This window comes from Lineus longissimus, chromosome 4 (assembly GCF_910592395.1).
Source record: "Lineus longissimus chromosome 4, tnLinLong1.2, whole genome shotgun sequence".
Classification (NCBI taxonomy): Eukaryota; Metazoa; Nemertea; class Pilidiophora; order Heteronemertea; family Lineidae; genus Lineus; species Lineus longissimus.
This window is the reverse complement of record NC_088311.1, coordinates 14065314-14092930: the sequence shown is the minus strand read 5'-3', so window position 1 is coordinate 14092930 and position 27617 is coordinate 14065314. Positions and strand designations below refer to the sequence as shown.

The window sequence follows — 27617 nt, the reverse complement described above, 5'->3', positions numbered from 1 at the left end:
AAATGTCCCCCTGGAAGTAGGGTCCGGCCCTATTGTATTGTGCTCAAGGCCTGGTTCTATAAGAGTTAATGACTGACAACAGCTCAGAGATCGAAGTGCATAATAGAATCCTAGGACATTTTACTTCTACACCGACCTTTTTTCATTTTTTGCATTCTGTTCTGTTTCCATTTCACCGGCCTTCACCTTTTCATTTAAAAAATATGCGTTCTGTTTCCATTTCAGACTTATCCTATGGCTCTCGAAGAACTTGGCCGAATCCATAGATCCATTGTTGGTAGAATGCGGGAGACATCAACAAAACGATTTTCGTTCGGCAGAGATGTAAACTCCGTTACCTTTGAGGCAATCCGGGCGCATTGTACCACCAACCTGCACAGGACAGAGGTCAAATGTACACCGGCTACCACACAGATTGTTATCATGAGTCAGCCAAAGGTGATTGCTATATTCAATGCCTGGGCATGCCAGGACGACCAAGCTCCTGAGAGGAGAATGCTGTTGGAGAAGGTCTTCCGAAGTGGTAGCCGTTGCAATGTGCATGTTGACGATGAGGAGGAGTTTGTGTTGCTGTATAGGCACAATCTAAAGAGACTGTTTGTAAAAGGGCACTTTGCTGTTGTAAATAAGTATGGCATCAGGCAGTAATAAATCAAATTGAACTACATGTACATGTACTTGATTATTTGAGTTGCTTGTTTTATCCTCAAATGCCATCCACCTGCTGGTTGGCTGTCCTCGCAAAATAAGATCCATCTTGTCCACCAACTTGGTGTTAAGTCTGAGGGCTCAACTGAAGGAGATAACGCAAAGATAAGTTAACGCCAGAGTTCGTGACAACATTAGAGCAACCCAGGCCCTGATGTCGATGTGGTTGATAATTCAGTCAAAGTGCACACTGGAGAATGTGTGTTCAGTCAAAGTGCACACTGGAGAATGTGTGAACATGGATGGTGAAGATATGCAACATGTGCAAGGATTCTCATTCTAGAGTGAGACGGCTGAACCATCCTTGTCCTAAAATTTCAGGATGACTACACTATCCATTCAGTGGATGGCATCCCCTTCCCACTTCCTTAGATTGTCACAGTATCCAAAACGACTGGGACTGCTACACCATCCACAAAATGGTGTCTTCCAACATGACTGATGATGATCCAATCATGAATGGATGGCTGGCCATCCTGTTCCTGACTGTCCACCTACCGCAACTGGTTGTGACAGAGTTCAGTAGATGTTACTGGAATTGGATGGCATTGAAAAGTCTGCTAACTCAACAAGCAAGACAAGGACATGAGGATACTTAACAAAGACCTTTCATTTGTATCTCAATGTAACTATTTATTTTCTCAACAAGTTGATGAGTGTTGATAACGATAACATAAATTACGCAATAAACATACAAATGTACACATTTTACAATTATGATGAAATTCACAGGTCTTACACCACATGGACGGCACAATTTTAAAATAAAAGTCAGTAAAATACTAGTAAATGAATTCAAATAATACAATCATAACAGTATACATGCATCGTAAACCAACAACGGTGTAAAATGTCAATGTCCATTTTGATAATGATATTTGAAATTGATAACATTTCATAAATTAGTACTGCACATTGCAGTAACACATTTCACACTTAGGCTGGCCCAAATTAATTGTCTGATTGCAGTAACCAAGGTATTCACACAAGGTAAGTAGGAAGGCAGGTAGGCAGGTAGGCAAATGATATTCTAATAATAATTTCCAGTGAATCAAAGGAAAGTTTAAAAAAAACTCCATGATGTTATTAAAAAGACAATAATGCCAATAAAAACTTTTGGGTTGGCATGATTTTGGTTGGTCGGTCGGGTTATTGGGAACAAACAATAAATTTGGGCCAGCCTTATGATGAACCTGATATGTAACCACAAGGGACAGTATTTTGCAGTCAGTGTTCATCATCTTCATCGAGAATCAACAATTTGCCTAAGCTGTGGAACGATCATCCCCTTACAACAGCTTGCAGTAATCAACGATGTGATAAAGTGGTCACAGTATATGCATTTGTCATTCTTCTTTTTAATGCCACACCTGCACTGATCAGGCAATGTTTTGAACACATGCAACTGGCTGTGGTCGCGAGACTTTGCCATGTCTCGAGCCTCTGAAGCAATGCCCTGTTCCTTCAACCAAAAGAGTTGGACATACTCATGCTTGAATGTCAGAGCCCATTTGTTTTGAGCTGTTGTGAACTTCTGATACATGTCAATCTGCTGGTGTTTTGCTTCCCTGCCCTGCATAGAATTTAATCCCAAACCAACACCAAACTTATGGTAGATAATAGTAGCATGGTAAGGAACAGCGTAACCAATGTGCCATGTTGTGAGGGAAACTCCAGTAAGGAAAAGTGCATGAGCTGCATGGTACATCTTGCAAACATGCCTGAGTCGGACTAAGTCGCACTCAGAGAACTTTGTCTTTGAAAACAATGCAACAGCTTCCCTTAACACAGTGCAGCAGAAGTGCAGCACCAAAGGGCGGAGGCATTTGTTTCCAATCTCCTCCCCGTCCATTCTTGCAGAAAAGATGATGCTGGTCAAGTTATGGAACCCATTACAGAACTTAAGTGAATCTTCACCTGTAAATCTCACAGTACATTTAGAAGCTACACCTTTCCGAGAAAGTTGAGTTTGGACCTCTTTGTACCACTTGCAGATTCTGTGATGAAGTTTACCAGCTTTTATCTCATTTTTCAAAGCAGATAGATACCGTCCGATCGGTGAATCAACAAACTCTGGACAATCCAAGTTTTTCTTCAGCACAGCCTCCTTGGTCAAATTGATCACTTCCATCATCAACAAATTATTCATTTGTTGGCAAGCATTATTCTTCACATGAAGTGGGTCAATATAGCATTTATCAGTATATTTCCTGAGTACCGGGGCAAATTCCTGCCGTGACTGCTGCTGTGCAATGAACTTAGTAATCTTAGGGCGCTGAAAGACAGTTTTTTTCAATGCTGCCACTTTTTTAACCGTTTCTAGTCTTTCCAGATACCCCCATGGGTGCCAAGTATCATCTTCACTTTCCCCAATACTGCCATTTAATGTAGAAAGAGAACTTTGTGTTACATTACCAAAGGAGGAGGGGTAGGTTGCTGCATTTGATAGTTCACCACATGCAGATGCAATCCATTTGCAGTCACCTGGTATGAGTTCAAGACTAAATGTGACTTTGGTTTCAAGAACCTCATATTCTTTTCGTTCAATGGACCCCATATCTCCAATTATTTTAGCTAGATGTGAAAAGAAAATGGGATCATCCTCGGCAAGATCTGCACCAAAAATGAGATAGTTGTGATCACAACTGGACACCTGGTCAACGGCGTTGCAAATGAGAGAAGTAGCGAAGTTTTAGTATTGTGCTTCCCCGACGGAGCACCATCGGCCCCAATGGCAATAGCAAAATTACCCCTGTTTTTTCCAAACCAATTCAAACCACTGCCACTCTGCTCAACAAGAACACCATCTATTTTCAAATAGATTTCTGCTAGTTTCAAGAGCGTTGTCTCAAAATCCCTGTAAACTCCACCACAACCTTCTACTGGTTGAGTTCTAGTTTCTTCCATGATAGCATCTAATTCCTGTTTCAGTTCCTTGTATGTCAATGATTCTGGCTCACTATGACCTAGATTAGAACATCTAATGGAGTTGTATTTTCTACTAGAAATCATCCCACCCTTATAAAGTGTTTCAACACACCTCACTACATTCTTTCTAGCATTTCTTTCCTGAATTTTCTTTCGCTTTTTCACCTTGCCCTTTTTAAACAATGCAGTTTTACATGACTTACTTCTTTGGATATAATCATTCAATTCATTAGGTGTGCAGAGCTTTACAAGTGAGAGCCAAGTGGCATCTTTTACATTTTTGATATTGTTACCATGAATGAGCTTCATTGCCTTGGTGGTCTCCTTCATACGAGCGGAAGTTGTACTCCTACTCATCATGCACTGATCTGGATTAGCAGGGCTAAGATGCGTTGGAGTCTTTTGTTTGCCAGGTATTTGACCATTTTCTTGATCCTGAAAGGATAAAGAGCAATTGACATACATTTAGATCATCAACTATAATTGTACTTCCATCTGGCATGAAAATCCTGGCATTTTCCGGGGCTTAATTATCAGCTTAAATGTGCTCTTGCATCCATCTCAAACAGGTAGGTGTGAAACAAAGTCCAAACTGGTCACTTTCAATGACATATTTATATTATTGCTAATTGGACTGGTGACGTGATGATCTACATGTGATGGGCTGTCAGAATGGCACAGTCGAAACAGCGGCACCTGGCTGACTCTGTGATATTAAATCTGAAGACTTGTGCTTCCTCTAGGATCCCTCTACGTACCACTAACAGCTGGTTAGCCGAATTGCTACAAACTTGAACTTGCTTGTCCCTCATAATCTTTGGGGTTATATTAGCATTTTTATCCACCTCTAGGCGCTCTAGCCACTCAATCTGAAGAACAGAAAAATTTGAAATGAGGATATCAAATCATGTCCCAATAAATATTGTCATATTGACTATACAGAATAAAAACAAGCAACAATTTACAGGTCTGGGCCCAGTTGTTAGAAAGCATGTATGTTAAAGAACTACTGGCACTGCAGAGTTCTTTCTGACCGTGACTCGTCAATTCAAGCCATTGTAAAATGACCTTGGACGTTGGTAAATGGTGAAATCAAAGGAAGGGACTTCATTAGAGAGACTCTGGTCAAATCAAGAGCTCCACACATAATATTTTTGGACTTACATGTGCGTTTAACTCAGATATCCTTTCCTCCTTTCTGTAAATGTCGCTTTGTAACTGTTCCGCTCGAGTGTTGGATGCTTCTTTCACCGTTTTAAGTTTCTGGTCCCTGGCCCACTGTCCAATCGGGAAACGTTTCCTTTTTGAAGGCTTGACTTCCTTTCAGATGCCGAAGAAAAAACACGATATTTTAATTGACATAAGAACTGTAAACAACATACACTATTACTTTTATCAAGGTTACAGAGTAGTGCCTATGTTGAGTTGATCAACAACATGGTATTGGTGAGAACTCCAGACATGGCCTTGGAACTTCTGATATCGATACACATCTCAAAAGGTCATTGTAAAAAAACAGACAAAATTTGCAGTTTTAAACAGGATTTTCTGAAAAATTATGGTTTGTCCCCCCCCCCTTTAAAATATTTCTGGCAGAAACACTGATGACAATTACCCAATTGACAGTGGGTCTTTGGACTCCTTCCATGTCGTTTGAAGGTCCATTTTCATTCATCACGTTGGCTGTGCCCAACATTGCCATAGTGCCAACTTGCTTTTTTCAGTTGTCCAAACTGAATTTAAAAGAAATGTTACTGTCATGTATGATGTATGTCATTGTGTAGGCCTCAGAAACCGCTAACGGTGGCACGTTCAGCTCTGCATGTTGTATTTCATGATTTGTACGGGCAGGTACTGTTGAACGTGCCTGTGCTGTAGTGGGCTTGGTAAGCGGCCTATGTCATGTCATTGTCGTACTACAAAATGTATGATCAACCCCACCCCGACCCCCACCCCATGTCCATTTACTATAGCCTGACGAAGCACCCTTAGGATTAAGCCTACATTCACTTGGCATTATATAACAAGGGCGGATTCAGGGTTTTGAGAACAGGGGGTGGGGGAGCTGGCCAATTCATGGTCAATTTCAAATAAGATTTTTTACATAATTGGGGGGGGGGGGGCTTAATCTGCCCTTGTATAGAACTAGTCAAGACGGGATGTCATAAGTTACCATGCCTACCCTACCTCCCAAGATGCAGTGAAGGCTTAAGCAGCTCATGAGTTAATGACTAATGTAGTGTGGGAAAAACCAGCCACGACTCATGTCACAGCATGGGCCTGGGGGGCCGGGAGAGCCAGTCCGTCATTATTCATATTGCCAATCGTGTAGAATTGTTTCTTTTATTTCTATTGATCTCAGTTAAAACAATTCCATTTACAGTAACACATGTTAAGTTGGACATATTCTTTATAATATAGGCTTAGACTTAGTTCTATTTAACTAGGCCTACTTTTTTTAAAAACCAAAATGCCCGTCATTGTCGCCCTTCAAGAAGGTCATCACCATGCAGTCAGCCATGGGATTCAGTGACGCATGAACGTCACGTCAAGCATGTGCCATGTCCCTAGAACCATGAAAAAAATTTCAGGTTGGTTCTATTTTCGTACGATCCAAGTCAATACATTTCAGCACAGAGCATACATATTGGTGAATGTCCGAAGTAAAATCGTATCGTTTCAGAATTTTGAAAATGCCAAAGACAAACTAACACGATCATTTCAAAGTCGGGGTTAAGTACTACTTCCGGTAGTCAAAATTGGGGCAAAATCCATCCTAAATTAACGAATATTCATGCATTTTATCAACTCACAAATGAAAAAACTGGTGAAATGCCGCCATGTTGTCTGCTATGATAGTTTAGAACTTAAAAAAAGAGGGCAGCGCCTGCTGGTAGGGAAATATTTGGGTCTTTTCACACTCGTTTTCTTGACCGACGGCGATCGTCGCGCCATCCTCAGTCAAGTTGCGGAACTGAAGCTGGTTGGTATACAGAAATTTGCGGTTTGGCAGCACAGTGCACCTCTAGAGATGTCATTCTTAATCTTTTCTCACATTTAAGGTGGGAAATGAACTGCTCTGTACAACCAGTTTCTTATGTTCTCATTATTCTATGATACAGATTCATCAGCCATTAGTACCTGACAGTAATTCATCTTCATCACTGGAACTTCCTTCTACTAATACTACTAATGGAGGGTGTGCATGATTACACGATTCAAAACAATTCAACCACTAAGTAAAAGTTGCAATTCTAATCAATGCAGGAAGAAAGAAAGCCAGGCCTACGGTACACAGACCAGGGCTGGTTGCAGCTGAGGAATTCAAAAAACAGCATCCTGTACAATACAAGGCCAATTTTTGCTGTGGCAATGTCGATGTGTATCATAGAAGCAGGTACCAGTACTTTGGATTGTACAGACTTACATGATGTACGAAATTAACGGTAGATCAAGATTCCATACTTACGTTACTCCTTTTTAGCTCACCTCTTAGCAGAGGTGAGCTTATCCCATAACATGGCGTCCGTCGTCCGACGTCGTCGTCGTCGTCGTCCGTTAGCAGGGCACGTTTCGTAACTGTCGGAGCTATTGAGTTGAAACTTGGTACACATGTACCCTTATGTAATGACACCTTGGAGACCAAGTTTCGGTCCGATTCGTTTCATGGTTTGGCCACCAGGGGGCCAAACGTTAAAAATGAAAATATGCAATATCTCCCTTAATAGTAGTCGGGAAATTTTGAAAAAAATATGGTTGGTACTTCTAGCAAAGGTGCATCATATATCCTCCGGGTTTTTGATTTGCCCTCCTTTTCAAGGTCACAGAGGTCAAATAGTGTAAATTGGCTGTTAGGATGTAACGATGGCACGTTTCTAAACTGCAATGACTATTGATCCCAAATTTGGTACACATTTACCCCTTAGTCAGGTAATCTCAGGGACCGAAGTTTGGTCCAATATGATTCACCACTTGACCACCAGGGGGCAAAATCCAAAAACCTTAAAAATGTGATTATTCCTTAACTTCTTGCCCGATTGCCACCAATTTGATATCATGGGTACATCTAACCACCATACAGTATATGTCACACAGGTTTTTAATTTGACCTTCTTGTCAAGGTCACAGAGGTCAAATGGCGTAAATTGGCCGTCAGGCCGTAACTATGGCACGTTTCTTAACTGCAATGACTATTGATCACAAATTAAGTACACATGTACCCCTTGGTCAGGTGGTCTCAGGTACCGAAGTTTGGTGCGATCTGATTTGCCGTTTGGCCTCCAGGGAGGGGGCCAAATCCTAAATTCTTCAAAATGCCATTATTCCTAGTAATGACTTGCCCGATTGGCACCAATTTTATATCATAGGTACATCTAATTCTAACAACCATTCAATGTGTCACCCGGGTCTTCTTTGATTTGACCTACTTTTCAAGGTCACAGAGGTCGAATGTTATGTAAATTGGCCATTTTGGGGAAATTGTAATTGCTTGGACCTACATCAAACCTAACACTACATGACACAAGACCATGCTCTTTATCCATCTTTCCTCCACATGAGGTGAGCACAATGGCCCTGGCCATTTCATTTCTAGACAGATGGACAACAGAAAGATCCATCGCTTGTCCTTTCCCTAAAGTTGATACATTTTGTATTTTAATTCACTGGACAGGAGACCAACAGAAATAAGGTGAAGATCCATCTTTGCACGTCCTGATGGTTTTGGATACACAAGTCTGATTGATACTTTTTTAGACCTTTGTCGTTCTGTCCGTTTTAATTTCAATCTCGATTTTTCAGCCAAGGGCCGTATTAAAAAAATATCGGGAGATAATGCATGTAGAAAGAAGCATTTCGAGTGCGACCACACGATCAAAGTCAAGATTTTTATTTGTTTGTTCTTTTGTTTCGGCTAGTCAAAGAGAAAAAGGGAAAGAAGAAGAAAAAGACGAAGAATCTTGTTGAAGATAAAGGACGCGGATACATGTATCAGGTGTCTTCTGGTGAAAACAGTTTAATGCAAATCGATCCGGATGCGTCCGAGGAAAACAAATTGTGTACAGATGTTGAGGTCAACCCCCTGAATGTCGCGCGATGCTCATAGCTGCAGTCTATGATGAGGATGATCCTCAATCTCTCGGGCTTTTCTGGCGACGGTTGCAGCGCCGGATGGAAGTGAGTTCGCTCACTTTACCGGAGTGAAATTTAGCATCATTTTTTGATTAAATTTTTTGACACTTAGCTACTCCCTTCAAAAACAACCCTAGGCAGCGAAAGCTATTCGAAAATTTCTTTACCTGGGGTTTTGATCTGTTTCTCGAAGTCTGTGTGGAGAAAAAAAACCAACGGCAAGTCTTTTCACGCGTCAATGAATACGCGAAACGCCTTCTCAGGCCTGACGTCCTGATGTCCTGACGCACAGAAAGCAGTTACAACTTGCTGAGCTGGAAGTAGGAAAAAACATCCGCAAATCTTTGTCCGATGCTCGCAAGTTAGTGACAAGTTTCTGCGATACGGCAGAACGGTTTGTTGAACGCGGGGAAGAAGACTTGAAATACATCAAGCCCGATAACTCCGCTTTCGAAAAGGAGGTCCTAAAGCTAAGAAAAGACTCCGTAAACCTTTATAGACCCATTGTCAAGGCAGAGAGATGGTTCTCTGGGGAAGGGAAGGGTGAGTGCTTTGGCTGTGCCGAGCTGAAATGCCAGTTCAAACAAAACGACAAATCTTTAGGTAAAGAGCTGTTTAGGAGTGGCTTACCATCAGAAATTCAATACATTTTCCCGCAAACCGAAGAAGAATTGCGCCGAGCGCAAGAAAAAATACTCGAAAAAAACCCAGGCTCCTCTCGTTCAAGTTGTGAGGACAATTTACCCAGCACCTCTCAACTGGAGGCAAACGCCAGAAGGGCAAAACCAAAAGTACATGTACGAATTGACAATTAGATAACTTGTCTCCGGTCGCGTTCGAATTGGAGTCGAGTTATCCCTAGAGAACAAGAGATTTTGCCTGGCCTGTCAAAAAAAATGTAAGTGTTATAGAAAAGTACGATAAACTTGTTCGCTTTCGACGTGAAAAACGTGCAGTCAGACAATACGACCAAGTTTTGCATTTTTTTAACACTCGAACTAATTTGAAATTGAAGCAGATCGTCAAGAAGTTTCAATAAACAGATCAAAATATCATGTAGAAAGAACTAGTTTGCGTAATATACCGTGGAGACGCTGGTTGAAGGGTACCTGTATAGAACGGCGTACATTAGTAGAATTGGGTCTATATGTGAAAGAACAGCGTACATTAGTAGAATTGGGTCTATATGTGAAACTCTCGCACCAACACTGACTAAACAGCCTCTTCACAGTACATTAATAGTCGTAATCATTCTCAAGTTTCACAAATCTTGTTAAGACTGCTTGATCGGATGCTAAGAAATCTTAACAAAGGCCTAAGTTGGAACATGGTGGTGCCGATCGTCAGACAACTTTCTGTCACACAAAGTTATTTTTAACTCGCATTGAATATACTCCCTAGCTTCGCGAGCAACCATCGACCCTACAGGTATATTTATTTTCTATTCAGAACCAGATTTACATGTATATCACCAAAACTGGAGTATGCCTTGCATTGTGCACAAGGCCTACTCATAATTATGGTATGTATGTAAAAGTTGAAACGAGCCAAATGAATATACTAGTATAGTTAGACTTGTATCAGTAATAATCATCCTGATGTTCAAAAGACAAGCGTTCGATCTTCACAATCTTCTTGTTGTTCATTAGTGAAGTAAAATGTAAAATATATTCGCTGTACCTTATGATCATCTTCTTCTTCCCGATGCAAGATCAAACCAACCGAGCTAAATTTCGATCGAGACACTTTACAATTTATTGGACAAGATTTAGTCCAGTCTCAGAAGCGTTTTGCTTATTTTTCAAGCTTCCTAAGATACATGTACATACTGTTTCTGTTTTATTTGCTTGATGTTCACTTTCCTTCTCCAATTGTTCATGCACAATGTAGTTTTTCATTTTGAGCGCAAAATAGAAGACACATGTACCTTTATAGATAATGCTATATTCTTTGTCTCAAAAAGAATTAATAAAGACCTTTGTTTTGTGTGCTGGATTTTTGTTTGATTTTACTGATCACAAATACGTCTGACTCATAAATAGCATCAAGCGGAGTATCTATCAAGATGAGACAGAACTGCTGCTGGAAATTGTTGATTGTGATAATGAAATATTTGAACCTCTTATCAAACTTTGTTGATTTGCACGTGAACAGAGATTCCAACCACTAAAGTAACCTGCTACTCTAAGCTCGATCTGTGTGCATGGTGCGTTTGACCGCTGTGAATAAGACACACTTCACGGCGAGAAACTGTTCGCGACTGATTCTGGACGGGATCATTTGCTCGCCTCCGGCTATGAACCCGTCTGGACGTGTTGCAATGCCGCCTTGGCGCTGTCGAGTTTACGGTGGGTTATTGGTATATCTGCATGTGTGTGCAATGCATTTGACCGCTGTGAATAAGACACGCTTCACGCCGAGAAACCGTTCACGTGTGATTATCGACGGGATCATTTGCTCGCCTCCGGCTATGAAACCGTCTGGATGTGTTGCGATGGCGCCTTAACCCTGTCGAGTTTACGGTCGGTTATTTGACCGCGGTGAATAAGACACGCTTCACGCCGAGAAACACTGGACGGGATCATTTGCTCGCCTCCGGCTATGAACCCGTCTGGATGTGTTGCGATGGCGCCTTGGCGCTGTTGAGTTTACGGTCGGTTATTGGTATATCTGCGTGTGTGTGCGGTGCGTTTGACCGCGGTGAATAAGACATGCTTCACGCCGAGAACCCGTTCGCGACTGATTCTGGACGGAATCATTTGCTCGCCTCCGGCTATGAACCCGTCTGGACGTGTTGCAATGCCGCCTTGGCGCTGTCGAGTTTACGGTCGGTTATTCGTATATATCTGCGTGTGTGTGCGGTGCGTTTGACCGCGGTGAATAAGACACGCTTCACGCCGAGAACCCGTTCGCGACTGATTCTGGACGGAATCATTTGCTCGCCTCCGGCTATGAACCCGTCTGGACGTGTTGCGATGGCGCCTTGGCGCTGTCGAGTTTACGGTCGGTTATTCGTATATATCTCCGTGTGTGTGCGGTGCGTTTGACCGCGGTGAATAAGACACGCTTCACGCCGAGAACCCGTTCGCGACTGATTCTGGACGGAATCATTTGCTCGCCTCCGGCTATGAACCCGTCTGGATGTGTTGCGATGGCGCCTTGGCCCTGTCCAGTTTACGGTCGGTTATTCGTATCCGCAGCAGATTCGAGTTGTGGTATCAAAATCACTGTAAATTTCTTTAGGAGTCATTTATTGCACCGCATAATTTAACACGTCTACGGCTGACGAGGGGCACATCCGAATGATTCACATTCGAGATATAGAGGATCTCAAGCGATGGTTAACGGCAAGCCACCGTCATATCTACATTGGAGGAAATCTCTTGTTTTTATTGCGTCGTGCAGATCTAGCTCCATTTCTGTACGGATCGAAAGGAGTAGTTTATGGTTCACAGGCCTTTCAATGACCGAATCGACATGATAAACGCCTTATCATCAAGCTCCGGGCCAACAAATTTTGACTCAACCCGTATCGAACGCGAGCAGCTACGAATCGAGAACAACATCGGGTCGTCAGGAAATTCATCTCCTTCATGGGCTCTAGAGGTAGAGACCGACTGGCTTGTACGTTAGAAAACTGTGTCCTCGCTTGTAATTGCACCAGTTTCTTATGCCATGGCCGTATATTAATCAAGTGGGCACGAAAGGACCGTCATCTACACCCGAATTAGAGTCGATGTTACCCTATTAAACACAGTCAGAGAACTTAGACAGCTCCGTTGTGATAATTCTCTTTTCTAAACTAGACCTTTAAAATTCCATTGCTCTTTGACTGTCGAACCTATCATGTCTATGGCAAGCGGTTATGGAAGTGTCCGAATCGTGCATGTTCTAGATGTAGGCAATCTCAAGCGTTGGCTATTGGTGAGCCACCGACATTTCTATATCGGCAGAAATATTTTGTTGTTATTACGACGGCCGGACTTGGGACATTTTCTGAACGGAACGAAAAGAATAGTTCGTAAATCTCGAGCATTTCAACAATTGAATCGAGCTGACAAACGGCTCGTCTTAAAACTTCGAGCGGCACAATATTGGGCCAATCAATTTCGGATGCACGCACCAACGCCCTAGTGAACGTGAGCGCATCATCCAACGATACATCGCTTATATGATTGCTAGGGGCAGGGATCGGCTGGCCTACACATTGAAAAACTGTGTGCTAGCTTGCTGGTGTGCTCCGCTTCATTGCCACGGCCATGAAATAGCAAAATGGGCAGAACAAGGAGTACCCTGTGCGGAATTGGAGTCAATATTGCCCTACTAAATGTAAACAGAGAACTCGGTCTAAAAACTGTCCTGTGGCAATAGTTTTCGAAAGAGTACAAACATAACAAAACAAAGCGCATTCTGTTGAGTATTTTGTCTTTTCTGCGAAGGATTTTGTCTTGAGAAGTGCTTGACATCATATCTTGTTGCGCTGATCTAGTAGTGAAATTTACGCTACGAAACGAAGACGCACGTTTACCTAGTCGCGGGACAGAGGGATCGGCCGGTTTCGACGTCTATGCTGCAAACGATTCAATCCTGGAGAAGAATGGACGGTATGTCCGGATTTGTATCGGTTTATCGTTGGAACTTTCGAGAGGATATTATGCTCAGATCATGAGTCGGAGCGGTCTGGCGTTTTTCGAAGGAGTGGAAATTCTTCACGCAGTCGTTGACACGGATTATCGCGGAACAATCGGAATTTTGATGCGATCGTCTCGCAAAAGGTTTTATGTGAAGAAGGGAATGAGAATTGCCCAAATCCTGATTTTACCCTATGCTAGTCCTCTCTGGGAACAGAGACGTGATTTAGAGCCAACCGATAGGGCTGAGAAGGGATTCGGTTCGACTGGTTTTTAATATTAAATGTACTGTAATTTTGCTTGCGAAAGATGACAGAAAAGTGTACTTTCAATTCATTGTCTTGTTTGAATCGTTGCTGGAGAATAGCTGAGACATACACTTTCTTTTATGTGACTCCTCTCCCCTTCCAAGCATTCTAATACAAGTATAGTGTGCGTATTCAAGAACCAGCGATGGTTTTACTGCAAATCGGGACATATCCCCTCATCATGCCGGGGGCAAGGCAGCCAAGATCTTTCTGATTGATCGCAAAACTACAGCCCGAGATCTGTTCCTTTACAATTGTGAACTAACATTGGCTAATGGTGCTACTTATGATTATTACTTATACTTGTACGCTTTGGCCCAATGGGCCAAATTGGATCCTCACGTTCAGAGCGAGTATCACGGCATCCTTACCAAAATCCGAGAAGAATTGTCAGCTGAAAAAGACTACGTTTATTTTGATTAAGAGGAAGCTAATCTTATTCCTGTCAGTGTTCGAACACACTATAGCCTATCCGAAGCAGGCACACTTAATTTCTGTGGGCGATATGGACGCTACAGTCTGCAATGAAAAATTCAAAGTAGAACCAGACATTCAGACAGTCATTCTCGAGAGCAAATATCTCCATGCGGGACCCGCCATGGATACTCGAAAATGGCGAAGAATTAGACCTGCACCTCGGCTCCATTACCGACCGGTTGCTGCATCGTCGTCGGTCTGTACTTGTACTCTGGCCAGGCCTAAAAACATTTCAGAGGTCTTATGAAAGTGTCCGTTCGGTCATCTCTGTCGGGCATGCGACCCGGAAAGCCCCTGTATCAATGTTTTAGAAAGAGTATTCGGAGATAACGTCCGGTCTTGGGGCATGGACCGACACGACGGGGAGGATATTCTAGATTTTTGTACTTTCCGGGCGATAAAGGAAATATTTCTGTATAGTCCAACTCAAAGCGAGCCGCAGTCGACTAAAGTACAATAATTGAGGTGCAACGTTCGCCGGAATTTGTTCCAAATCGTTTGTCGTGACTCGTTACAAAAGCTTGAGTGTTTTCTTGTCCATTTAGAAATATCCCGCGCCGCGTACTTATACTATCAACTGGTCCACGGCTGGCTCATCAACGCTGTAAGATCGAAGGGTGATTTGAAAGAATAATAAAAAGCATGTGCTTCTTTATCTCGTGGTTTTTTGTTTGTTTCATAATTTCTTTCTCCAAACGGCTAAAAGGTCTGATGCAAAAGCCCCATGTGATTACAACTAGTATAATGAACACCTCAAAGCTGAGCATCTAGAATTATGACCTCTCGAGTGGACCAGCATAATGTGACCGATGTCGAATTCGTAGTCTGCCCCTCGAATACACCCGTACCCGCAGGATTTCCTGCCAATAAAGCGAATAAATTTGTGATTCGATTGCCGCAACCTATAGACGTGAGTTTAATACCCGGCGAAGTTGAAGTAGCTCTCGTAGAAATAACATTTCCACACTCATGGTCAACATATTTCAGAGGATCTCGCTGTTCATATGAGTTGGCTGTAGCAGATATCCGACAACCCTTGATTCCCGCAGTTGTAAAGAAAGCATGTCTTCCGGCAGGGAAAGAACTATTGGACTATGGCAGTGCAGAAGACCTCATCGAAGGACTCGATCTCCGACGACCACGACTTGATCATTTACCAAATAAAATATGGGCGGGAAAATTTCATTTGTCATCGACGTGGTTTGCTCAAATCCACCTATTCGAAGGCGAAGCGATTGAGCTATCTTCTGATGTGGCCGAAGTTCTAGGATTTGATAAAACTAAGTACTTTTTCAATGACGGCACAAAGTCTAAAACAAAGGGATCGTTTTCCGAGGACAAGTTGATCGTCCAGGGTAAGCAGCAAGATGAAGAGTCTGTGAAGAAATGTCGACGAGAACAAACAGCGTCGGGTAATTCTGAATTTGAAGAAGAGGATTTTGAGGGAGCTTCTAAGACTCGATCGAAGAGAAGGAAAAAGATATTGAAGCTTCTCGGCGGGCTTCCACGGACACGGCGAGCTCGTCCGAGCCACAGACGACTCCACACATAGATAGACCTACTTCTATGCCGAGTGAAATCACCTCGGAGGACATGCAAGAGGATTGAGCTTCTCACCAGCACACTGAAACCGATGAACGAGCTTCTGGACCTTCGAGTAGCGCCTTGATCGCCACGACTGAAAGACGCAAAACGTTACCTTATTAAAGCGTCTCGCAAACCAAATCTCGATTACAATGCGTACAATTTGTTCATATACTCTTCCATTGTAAAATCTACGCCTGTCGGCAATGTGTATACGCCTTTACTAAGGAGTATTCCTGTCAATCCACGGGATCGCGCAAAACATCTCTCACACGCTTTCGTTCGTCCTCGATACTTACCATTAAATGGTACATTCTTTAATGAGATAGACATTGACATTCGCCACGAATCCGGTGAAGAAGTGAATTTTGCCTGGGGGAAGGTTATTTGTACCTTGCATTTTCGAAGGCGACAATCGACAATCAGTTAAACTAATTGATCTGAGAAAACGTCTGTCGTGTTATCACTGATTAGAATCCAAGAAAGCAATATACCGGTTTAGTGTTGTGATTTACGTTCACGAAGATCATGTTTCGTCTCAAAAACATTTTTGGACCACAAGGTCGCACGGCGCAAAAATATGTTTACGGACCTCCGGTACGATTAAGTAACGATGTACAGTTATTTTTAAATAAAGTAGCGCGTCCGTTAATAGTCCGGCAGCTTAGAAAGACGCTAGCCACTGCTGCAAAAAACAATGAAGCTTTGAAGTATCATGTTGAACTTCAGGTTTTATTCAGTAAATTGGTACCGGTTGCTCACCCGGAGGGATCCGAAGATAACACGGCTAGGGAATTCATAGAGCATAGTGCAGAACCGTGGTTCAACACTAAAAATCGCAGTATATCCCCAGGACAAGACAAGATCGGGGACGATATTCAAGAACAGCTAGAGGAAATTTCTGGGAAAGTTGATACATTCCACCACGAAGGGTCCGGCTGGAGCTTTGTGTGTGTTCAGAGCTTACGCCTCTATCTATCGGCTTTCACACCTTTTCGAGGAGGTGCACTGGATCCGTTTATAAGGCGACACAGCGTACTACCCCGATCTTTGAGTGGAAAACGCGCTTGTGTCTCTCCCCCGAAAGCCAAAGACGATGTGTGTTTCCGTGACTGTTTACTACTCTTTGAAAATCGGGGAAGGTGGACACAACCACCTCCTCGATATAAAGTTGAGAGTTGGTACACGAAAACCTCGCTCAACTTTTCGGGTTTAAGTTTTTCTACACCTTTGAGTCAAATGGCAATCTTTGAACGAAACAATCCCTCTCTAGTCCTGAGCGTGTTTGGAGTCAGCGAAACAAAACAAAAAAGGGATCACCCGCCCCTTCGAATTTACTATCTAAGCAAGAATTTGACCAGTCGCCCAACGGAAGAACGCTGCATTGACCTATTGCTGTATCGAAAACACTACTTTCTAATAAAAAGTTTAAGTCGTATTTTAGGTGATAACGTTTCTCAGGGAAAGAAACTTGTTTGTCGGTCGTGTTTCTGCAGATTCACGACAGAAGAACGACGGACCGAACATTGGATTAGCTGCTGCTCCCAAAAAGTGCAGCTTTACAAAACACCGAGTGCTCCAACAACTGTCCGTTTTTCTCAGTTTGAAAAAATGTCCATGAGCCGATTTGCCATCTATTACGACTTTGAAACAATGCAAATCCCCTGCCCAGAAGACAATAATCGACGTAGACACGTGCCTATTGCTGTGGCAGCGATCAGAATATGTAACCCCAATAGAACGTATAACTCGTCACCATATCATTGGGTCGGTCGAGATTGCGTCGAACGCTTCCTCGATTGGCTTGACACTCAACGACAAGAGATTCAGATCATAAACGCTACTGAAAACCAGCCTTTGAAAATGACTCGCGAAGACTGGTTTCGATTTCATCGACAAACATCCTGTGAAATGTGCGGACAGGCTTTTACCGAGCTAAACTCTCCATACAAAGATCATTGTCATCTTTCTGGAAAATTCCGCTTCGCTTTGTGCAATCGCTGTAACTTGACTTATGGTAGTGAGAAAACAACAGCATCAGTACCGTGTTTCGCTCATGGAGGCGTACGATTTGATCAGCACCTTCTAATAAAGGCCATGGCGCGACGGAATAAAAAACGTTTGAAACCACCTCCACGGATTTTACCGCGAAACACTGAGCATTATTTAGCTGTGTTTGATGGAGAATTAATCATTCAAGACTCGTTTGAGTTCATGAAAGCCTCCCTGGCATCGATTGCAGACTCTGTGAAGAGTGATAAAAGCACCAGAAGCAGTGAAAAGGATCGCAATTCAATCGCGTTCCCCCTCTTATGGGAGTATGTTCAGAGAAACGAGGAACGATATCAGCTCATGACTAGAAAAGGTGTTTTCTGCTATGATTTCCTGGATGAGATCGAGAAACTTAAACTCGACGCGCTTCCGCCAAGAGATCAGTTTTACGATTTGCTTCATCAGATCGACATTACAATGGCTGATTATGAACATGCAAAACATGTGTGGCGGGCAATGTCATGTCAGACACTGAAAGACTATCTACTGGTGTATCTGATTACCGATGTCTTATTGTTGGCAAGTTGCTTCGAACAATTTCGCAATTTGTCAATGCAATATTTCCAAATGGACACTGGCAAGTTTCTAACTCTGCCTCACTTTGCATACCATGCCATGTTGTAATACACAAAGGTGCAGTTGGAAATACTGACCGATCTAGAGATGGTGCACTGGATAAAACGAGGAATTAGAGGTGGGGTCGCTTCTGTCATGCTACGACACGCAGAGGCAAATCTTCCAGAAATGGGCCCGAACTACAACCCAGAACTACCCCGACAAGAAATCGTGCCGCTCGATTGTACGATTTTGTACGGTCATGCCTTAAGTAAACAGCTACCTGAAAAGAGTTATCGGTGGTTGACCAGACAGGAAATTAAGCAACTAAAGATAAGCGAGGTTCCCGACGATGCTAAGATTGGCTATATCCTTAGCGTAGACTTGAGTTACCCGCCAGAGCTCCACGAATCGCACACAATGTACCCTTTGGCTCCACACAAAACGGCCATCCCTCCTGCTCAGTGGTCGGATTACACCTACGAACTCGGACTCAAGCTGAACGATCCGTCTTTTTTCAAAACCGGACCTGAAAAACTTGTACCGGATCTGATTGAGAAACGAGACTATGTGGTGCATTACCAGAATTTGAAATACTACCTCAAATGCGGAATGCGATTGCTTCGCGTAAGACGTGTGTTGGCCTTTGAACAAAAGTGCTGGATGCGAGATTTTGTAAACTTCATAACGCACAAACGTTCGAAATCCGTCTCTGAATTTGAGAGCAGCTTCTGGAAGCTAATCTTAAATAGCATATTTGGATGTCTGCTAATAGACATAAGTAAATACGTCAACATGAAATTAGTCAGTGATGAGAAAACCTTCAAAAGGTTAACAAGTCAACCGAATTTCAAGTCTGTCACATTCTACGACAGAAAACTTGTTGGTGTGCAGTCTAACCCAGCTGCCGTAGAACTAAACAGTCCGCTTGTCGCCGGTTTTACAGTCTTAGAACTCAGCAAATTGCACATGTATAAATTTCACTACAATTTCGTTTTACCAGCTCTTGGAGGTCCAGAAAACTGCCAACTGTTGATGACGGACACCGATAGTCTTGTGTACCTGGTGAAGAATGTTGAGCCAAAAGTTGTTTTCACGACGCTTGCGCCGCAGTATTTTGACATTTTCAAATTTCCCAGAAACACACAAATTGTACAGCACAACGAATAAGAAAATCAAGGGTACGTTCAAAATTGAATATCCAGGAGAAACTATCGTCGCGTTCGTCGGGGTTCGAGCGAAAATGTACTGCTTCAAATTTCTATCTGATGGCAGAGAGGCCAAAGCCAAGGGTATCCCAAAAACAGCACTGCAAAAGTTATGTTTTGAAGATTACTGCGATGCACTGTTTGAACCGAGTAAACCACAACGCTGCCAATACAAGACAATTCGCTCCATCAAACACGATTTGTTCACCATATCTTCTGAGAAGAAGGGACTTTCTTGCTTGGATCTAAAACGCTGGGTTTGCGACGATGGTATTCAGACTTATGCCTATGGCGATTTTCGATGCTCACGTCGGCCACCATCTCCCTCACCTTCGTCTAGTTTTGATACGGCTTGCAAAGGTTAAGGCACTGTATTTCATATGTTTACATGTATGAAGAAATGGTAGACTTCGAAGTCAGAAGAAAGAGAGAATTATCGAGGTTAATTGATAATGTTCCTGCCAAAAGATCAACCGTTGATAAACGAGACCTAAAACTAAAAAAACAGTCATGTGAATCGAACTCGTAGGTTGTCTTAACAACTCTGTCAAAGGAGATGATGGCCTCGTCTAAACAACCAAGAGAATTGGTCGCCATAGAGGTTTCTGCACGCTTGACACTTAATGTCAGCAGGTGGAAACAGGAATCGTGGTTCCACTTCCACAGGAACAAAAAATCATTAAGTATTAGCGCGGAGGAGATGGGAAAACTGCTGTCGCTTGAAGACGAATTGAAGTCCGCCGCTCGAGAGGTGTTCCTAGCAGAGCAGAAGTCAGAAGAAAAAGAAGACTCGATTAGCACAGATGAGGTTCCGCATGAGGAAAGCGATGAGACAGACGTCGAGGATGGCTCGTGGACGGAGAGTCGTACTAAACGGGAGAAGAAGAAAAACACGAAACGCAAGAAAACCCCCGTTTCATCAAAATCGTCGAAGAAGAAAGTGAAAAAAAATGTTAAGCCAAGTGAAATGGATCCATGGTAGAATATTCAACTGTCAAACGGGATCCTCGGCTCCTCCCCTCAGACTCAGAAAAATACTGTCTTGTGAATGGCTAGAAACAAGCCTAGACTCATCGAACATTTTCGAACGTTACAAATCCCAATTTAGTACATTCTTTTGAAGGTGACAATTTCCAATTACATTATCTGCTGAAAACAATGTCCAAAAGAAGCGCCAGCTGTGACAGAAACAACTGCGTCTTCGGGTCCAGAACAACCCGAGGCGGTTCCTCTAGACGCGCCCGATTGTGGACCATCGGCAAAAGGTCGCTTTCGAAACGTCTACTGCAGATGGTTTTGTTGCAATTGTTCCATTCCATCAGAAACGGAGGATGTCGCTCGCCAAGAAAGTACTGTTAGTAGCAGTTGAAGGCCAAATTGGGGCGGGAAAAACAACCTTGCTGTCGAGTCTTGATCAGCTCTACAAACAACATCCGAATCCTCTATTTTCGTTTTCTTATATCCAAGAAGGACTAGACAAATTTTCGATCTTTGGTCAACTCAATCCCCTCGTGCTGGCCTATGCTAATCCAAAAGAGAACGTTGCCCTAGCCCAGATACATATTATCCGTAGCATAAACTCTGTCGTCAGGAAAGGATTTAAACTTTTGGAGAATAGTTCCATTTCTGACGACTCGAAGAGATACCATGTTGTAGTCACAGACAGACGTCTGCTCGGACCTCTTCCTTTCGTCGAATGTGCAACTCAGTAAGGTTCTATCGGAAATTTCGGGAGAGACTATTTGCGAGCCGAGACCTTGCAGTTTGCTCGTCGCACGCTATTTAAATTCGGTCTCCCTGAAGGTTACAACGGCATTTACTACATCGATATTGACTCAGAGGTGTGTCTAGATAGAATCCAAGCCCGGGCCCGAACATACGAGAGCCTAATTAATAAGACTTATTGAGACACCTTGGCCGAGCAATATCGTCTTCATCGCGATTGGTTGACCGATGTTGAGGGCAGACAGTACTTCTGCGGGGATAGAAGCAGTGTGATTAGAACTGACAATCCAAATGCGACACATTTGCTCAGTTTTCTCGAGTCTCTAGTAAAGACGGTTGAGAACAAACAAAAACGCATGTGGTAACGCTATTCTGGCACCTCTTAGTAAGAGACTTACCGCTGATATTTAGACTCCATTCGTTGCTTTCCTAGTCATGGGGAAAACAGGAAAAACGCAGGAACAGCAGAACCCGGGATATACGTCTACAACAGGTTTCGATTCCCGAACCGACTTCGATCAATTCAAGAAAAAGTGCAATTGGTGCAATAGACTCCTGACTCTTTTGCCCGGAAAGGCCTATTGCGACGGATGCGCCAAAGCCTGCTTTCGAGAGTGCCGGCGATGCCACAAACCTTACAACAGTCCAAAATTCTATAATTTTGATCAAGTACGTTGCGATAATTGTTTCCACAGACTGGAGGCTGAACGAGAGGCCCGAGCAAGAAAGAAACAGCAGCTACCTGTGTTGAACGAATCGCATCCAGCAGATCAACTTCCCAATCCGTCTTCGAAGATCAGCGCAAAAAAGCAGATTCCCAACACGGTCGAGCAGGGATTTTTCTCTATCGAGAAGACAAGCTCTGCTAATGAAAGAAAACCAGATTCTCCAAAGATTGTAACCCACAGCAAATCGGAAATCGCAAGAGAACCGAGGAAAGGAGAAGTTGCCAAAAAAAGAAAACATCAAGACAACAATACTCCAATCGGAGGTGCCACTAGCGAAGTCATCAAACGTAAACGCGGAAAACATACTCCCTGCATTCGAATAGTTCTACGCCATGGAAACATACAAATATGCAAACATAAACATAAAAAGAGTCAGTTCAAAGATGTGAGTAAAGCCCCCGGAGAGAAAGTCAGATTCGAGGTGCCACCAGAAAAACAGCAAGCTTCGGTTCCATCGTCGTCTGTAGAGTCCAGTCGGTCCTCGAGTGAAGTAACGGCGGGAACAGAGCTTGTCTCCCGATTGCATTCTCGTCAAGCGCCATCGCTGTATCCAACGTCCGGTCAAGCCCCATCGCCTTATCTGACGTCCACTACTACTACTACTGCTACAACTAACTCACGGACGAAAGCACCTCCCATGCACACAATAAGCGAAAGTGAAGATGAAGAGGACAACGAAAGTGTCAGCAGTGACGAATCGGAAGTCGAGAGCAGCAACTCAGAAGAAAGCAATGATGAAGAGAACGACAGCGTCGCAGAGGGAGATTCCGAGAGCGACTCCGGCGAGGAAGAGAGGCGCGAACGTGGCGTCAAAGCTTAGACAAGTGCAAAATGAAAAACGAAACCAAATATTTTCGAAAATCTGTTACAACCCTCGGCATCCGGCGAGCTTTGGGTCCATTGATCGCCTGTTGACGGCTAGCAAACGGCAAGAACCATCCATTAAACGAAGAGACGTAGTACATTGGGTGAGCGGGCAAGACACTTATACACTTCATAGACAAGCAAGACGAAAATTCCAACGTCGTAAAACAATTGTCCCCGGAATCGATCATCAATGGAAGATTGATTTAGTCGATGTCCAAAATTTACAAAAATACAACAATGGAGTAAAATATTTATTAGCAAAAATCGATGTGTTCAGTCGTCGCGCTGCGGCTCTGCCACTCCGTACGAAAACAGGACGTGAAGTGGCCCAAGCTCTCAAAGAGCTCTTCGAGCGGGAGAAGGTGTACCCTAAATATCTTCACAGCGACCTTGGAAAGGAGTTCCGAAATGCAAGTGTCTTGAAGTTACTAGAAGACCTCGGCATAAAGCTGTTTTCCGTGCACAGTGAAACCAAAGCGGCACTTGTTGAAAGGTGGAATCGCACACTCAAGTTGAAAGTTTACAAAAAGTTCACAAAAAACAATACCCGGCGTTACATCGATATCCTCCCGGACCTCGTTGAGAGCTATAACAATAGCGTACACAGAATAACAAAACTAGCCCCGAACCAAGTTAACGCGAGCAATGAAAAAGCCCTTTGGCTCCATTTATATGGTAAAGAATTTCCGACCAAGACAAACTTCAAATTCCAGAAAGGGGAAACTCAACGAGTCAGTCAACTTGCGCAGGTGTTCGGAAAGTGTTACAAACCGCAATACACAACAGAATGGTTCGTAGTGGCTCATCGACGTAGTACCAAGCCGCCGACGTATAAATTGCGTGATGAACACGGGGAACTCTTAGATGGCAGGTTCTACGAGGAGGAAATGCAACGAATCCAACGTCCATCCGATGCATCGGCCTTTCACGTAGACATTCTAAAAAAGCGACGCAGGAATAAAAAAACTGAATATTTTGTCCATCACCTCGACAGCTTTGACGAATGGATCCCTGCCGGACAACAACATCTTTCAATCAACAAGGAGAAGCAATGTCGCAGAACACTGACGTTTCCGAAAGCGTATTCGACGCACGGATCAAACGTGAGTTTGGTATGGTGTGTGTCGGACATCCACTTGCAGGGAAAACCTTCTTCACCACGCAATTGATACAAAACGCAGAACGGATAATCGATAAACCTTTCGATTATATCTACTGGTTCTACGGAGAACCTTCTAAAACGGTAACAACATTGGAACAGGAGGGAAAAATAAGAACAGTCGCGGGGTTACCCGACAATTTGGACGAATATATTCACTGTGAAGACCCTCGCACAGGCAAGCGTCAGCATGGATTAATGATTTTCGATGATCTCATGCAAAGCGTTTCTAACAGTGAAGAAATCAGCCGTCTGGTAACAAAGAAGTGTCAACACGCATCAGTGAGCTGGATCATACTCATGCAAAACCTATTTCATCACGGTAAGACTCGAGTAACAATGCTTCGGTTTTGCCACTATCTCGTGCTCTTCAAAAGCCCTTTAGATCAATCCACCGGACACCACCTGGCTCGTCGTATTCTACCCAGTCAACCGGAAACGTTTATAAGAATCTACGAGGCAGCGACGCAAAAACCAAACAGTTACTTATTCGTGGACAGACATCAAAACACGCCTAACGAAGCTCGTTTTCGTACGGACATTTTTGGTGACTTTCAAAAAGCCTTTGTTCCGCTCGCAAGGAGGACTGGAAAAGAACGAAAGCAATAGACATTCAAAACGTTTTACAAGAAACCAAATATTTTTTGGAAAAACTCTCATAAGGAAGGGAGCGGAAGGGGAGGAGGAGGAAGATAGAAGTAGTCAGTTGAACTCTTTGGCCATATATATATATGTATATCCATTATTATTCAAACTTCTCGCTATATACTAATTGTCCATATGTATTGAGGCCTACGCCTGATATTCGAACTATATACCGTGTAATTGTTTATAATCTATTTGCGCGGTGTGAGGATAATGTGTTTTGAGAGCTTCGTTGCATGGAGAAATGTAAAGGAGCGCAGTTACGGTATTATTATCATTGGCAGAATTTCTTGTACTATTGTTGTATTAGACCTGCATATTATAATCGAGCTTTAGGCCATATAATTGTCTGTAATCTACATGAACGGTGCGAGGGAAAAAGGAGTGTTTGATTTTTAGGGCTTTGTTGCACGAACTAACGTGAAAGTGTACGGTATAACGTATTTTTTTTCTCTCTCATATTAGTGTTAACGCTCTGATGCAAAGCGCTCTGTGATTGACTTCTATCTTTAGCTGTATAGGTAAAAAAACATCTAGAAACTGCTCTTAAAGTACTAGCTTAGTCGCGCATAATTCTCCCTGCACCGTGTAATTTCCTGATTTACTATTCCTTGATGTATGATCAAATAGTCTTCAAGCTTTGTTTTGCTTAGCGTATAAAAAACGAAAAACCCACCCTCGTGTCGGTCGTCGTCCTTGTCTCATGATATACATTATAGGTCGTAACACCCCGAAAGTAGAGTTTCTTGACGGTAAATCAAAAACTCCCATGTGAACAAGTGGGAATAAGGAAGATAAACTTCGTTTCTCGAAGGAAGACAAGAGGAGAGAAAAACATTTGTAGAAGCAGCAAGCAGCAGATTTCTCGAAGTAGAGCGAGCATCGGTTCATGTTCGGCGATGCCAAACGTAGCTTATAATAGACGATCGGGCTTCAGCGTTGCACTCCAATCCGGGAAGCGCAAAAGATCTCGGACTCGTCATCCTTGAGAAATAAAAGCAAAACAACACCTTCTATCTTTGCTCGGCAGAACTGGAAGTAGATCGACGAGGGCAATGCTTCTCGACTTGGCGAACAAAGGACAGATTGACGCGATTTTAGAGTGTATTGAGAATGTTCACAGGTGTAACGTTACGATACCGGCGAACAAAATACAAAAGCTTCGAAGACACAGCCCACTGGTAAGATAACTAAAAGCCCCCCGAATCAGTCTTCAGACCAGAAAAAAACTACTCGCACAATGGGGAGGATTTTTGGGATCGCTCATACCGCTAGCTGTTGGAGCGATAGGTAACCTCGTAGGAGGGTTAATCAGCAGGAAATAAACATTTTCAAATGTCATCGACTGCAAATTTCAGCCAAAGCATCATCATTCCTCTGAGCACATACCGCAATAACTGTCTTGCAAGAACACACACCGAAAACGAAGAAAGGAAGAAGAGTCCCGTACGAGAGAGCAAAGATGAAAACGCCAGCGAAATGCCTATGCCCGATGATGTGAAGCTACAAATACTGGAGAGAAAATGCTGGGAGCAAAAACAAACTGGGAAAATCAAGGATATCGCGCAAAAAAGAACTGGACACGCACAACGGCTCGAAGATTTGCCGAGTAAATTTGCAATCATTGGGATTTGACATCCTTTTGTTAATAGAATTTTACGTGATTACATACAACATTTTCCTAATGAAATCGATTGGAAGGACAACACCTATGAAATACTAATTGAAGGAAATCTCGTACCCAATTCGAACATTTTGCGAAGTCTTCATTTCCTTCTAGCTCCCGAGGACCTCAAATATCATGCTCCTCGGGGAGCCTTCAGCCTGGCCGCGAAACTATTGGACATTGGTGTGCCGCATGGATGGTTAAACATAGTCGATGCCGCGGAAGCAGCAGAATTATCAAGAGCACAATTACCAATATCGACGCAAGGCAAAACCAAGAAATCTGAGAAGAAACCGCCAGAGACTAGTCCCCGGGTCACGATCCGAACGCCAAAAGCTACGTCTACACCCTTATTCGAGCTGGAAGAGGAAGATGAGAGCCAGCTGCAACCCGATTCGACGCCAAACGTTAGCGTTAAAAAAACCGATAGCCCCTGGCTCCTTGGCGCCGAAACGGCTCATCGAATATTCGAGGAAAACAGCGACAGGCGAAAAAGGAAACAACAACAAAACAGCGTATTCCTAACGCCCGATTCCACCGGGTCCAGAGACTGGTGGAACTCCAGTAAGCCCGAGTCGGTGGACATAACTCTCCAAAGAAGAGGTTCTCCTCCGCCTATAAGAAAAAGAGCGCAATTGAACGACCCGAGATCTGAACGAATTCCACGAAGATCGAAGCGCAAGAAAAACCAGGCGTGGATTCCTTTCAGTAGGAAGCAATGGACTCAATAAGACTACCTTATCCTGAGAAGACTTGTCATGTGGTAAAACACTAGTCAAGTACTAATCGTACATGTATTAGCCTGGAAGGGACATAAACAAACGCACACATACGTGTATTTGGTATAAAGGCAGGACCCTACCTCCAACATGTAAACAGAGGACTACCCTTTCCCGTGTACCTGTGAAGACCAAATCCCCACCAAGCATTGGGTTACATGTAAGGCAATATAGTAGCCTGCATTTCAGAGCTCTAGCCCCATGTTGAAATATCTACTCTACACAAACAAAGAACGGACTTCCCTTATATGGAAGTGGAAATGGAGGACTATCCATATTAGGAAAGTCCCTTGTTTACCCTTTACCATATAAGGTAAGTCCTTTCTTCACTGTATATATACCTTTTTTCTGACAAAGTCAATGCATTATAAGCATAGGATATGAGGAATTATCAAGTGATATAGGTTTATAAAAATGAACCACCTGCAATAAAAGGTTCACATGGAAGTCCTTTGTTCGTTTGAGAT

At 43.2% G+C, this 27617-nt stretch overlaps 1 protein-coding gene and 1 long non-coding RNA gene across 5 annotated transcripts in view; one reads left to right on the top strand and one right to left on the bottom strand.

Annotated features, from left to right (window-relative positions):
• Nucleotides 1–27617, top strand: part of LOC135485890 (uncharacterized) — a 119946-nt gene that overhangs the window by 41098 nt on the left and 51231 nt on the right. The gene's annotated exons all lie outside the window — the stretch shown is intronic.
• LOC135485889 (elongator complex protein 3) overlaps nt 3273–27617 on the bottom strand; it is a 680015-nt gene continuing 655670 nt past the window's right edge. For all 4 annotated transcript variants that reach the window (XM_064768240.1, XM_064768243.1, XM_064768241.1 and 1 more), the window contains 3 exons: nt 4801–4956; nt 4395–4505; nt 3273–4071 (listed from right to left, as the gene is read on the bottom strand). In XM_064768240.1, coding sequence (XP_064624310.1) covers nt 3283–4071; nt 4395–4505; nt 4801–4956 — 1056 coding nt within the window. In that variant the 3' untranslated portion in view covers nt 3273–3282. The remainder of the gene's footprint in view (nt 4072–4394; nt 4506–4800; nt 4957–27617) is intronic.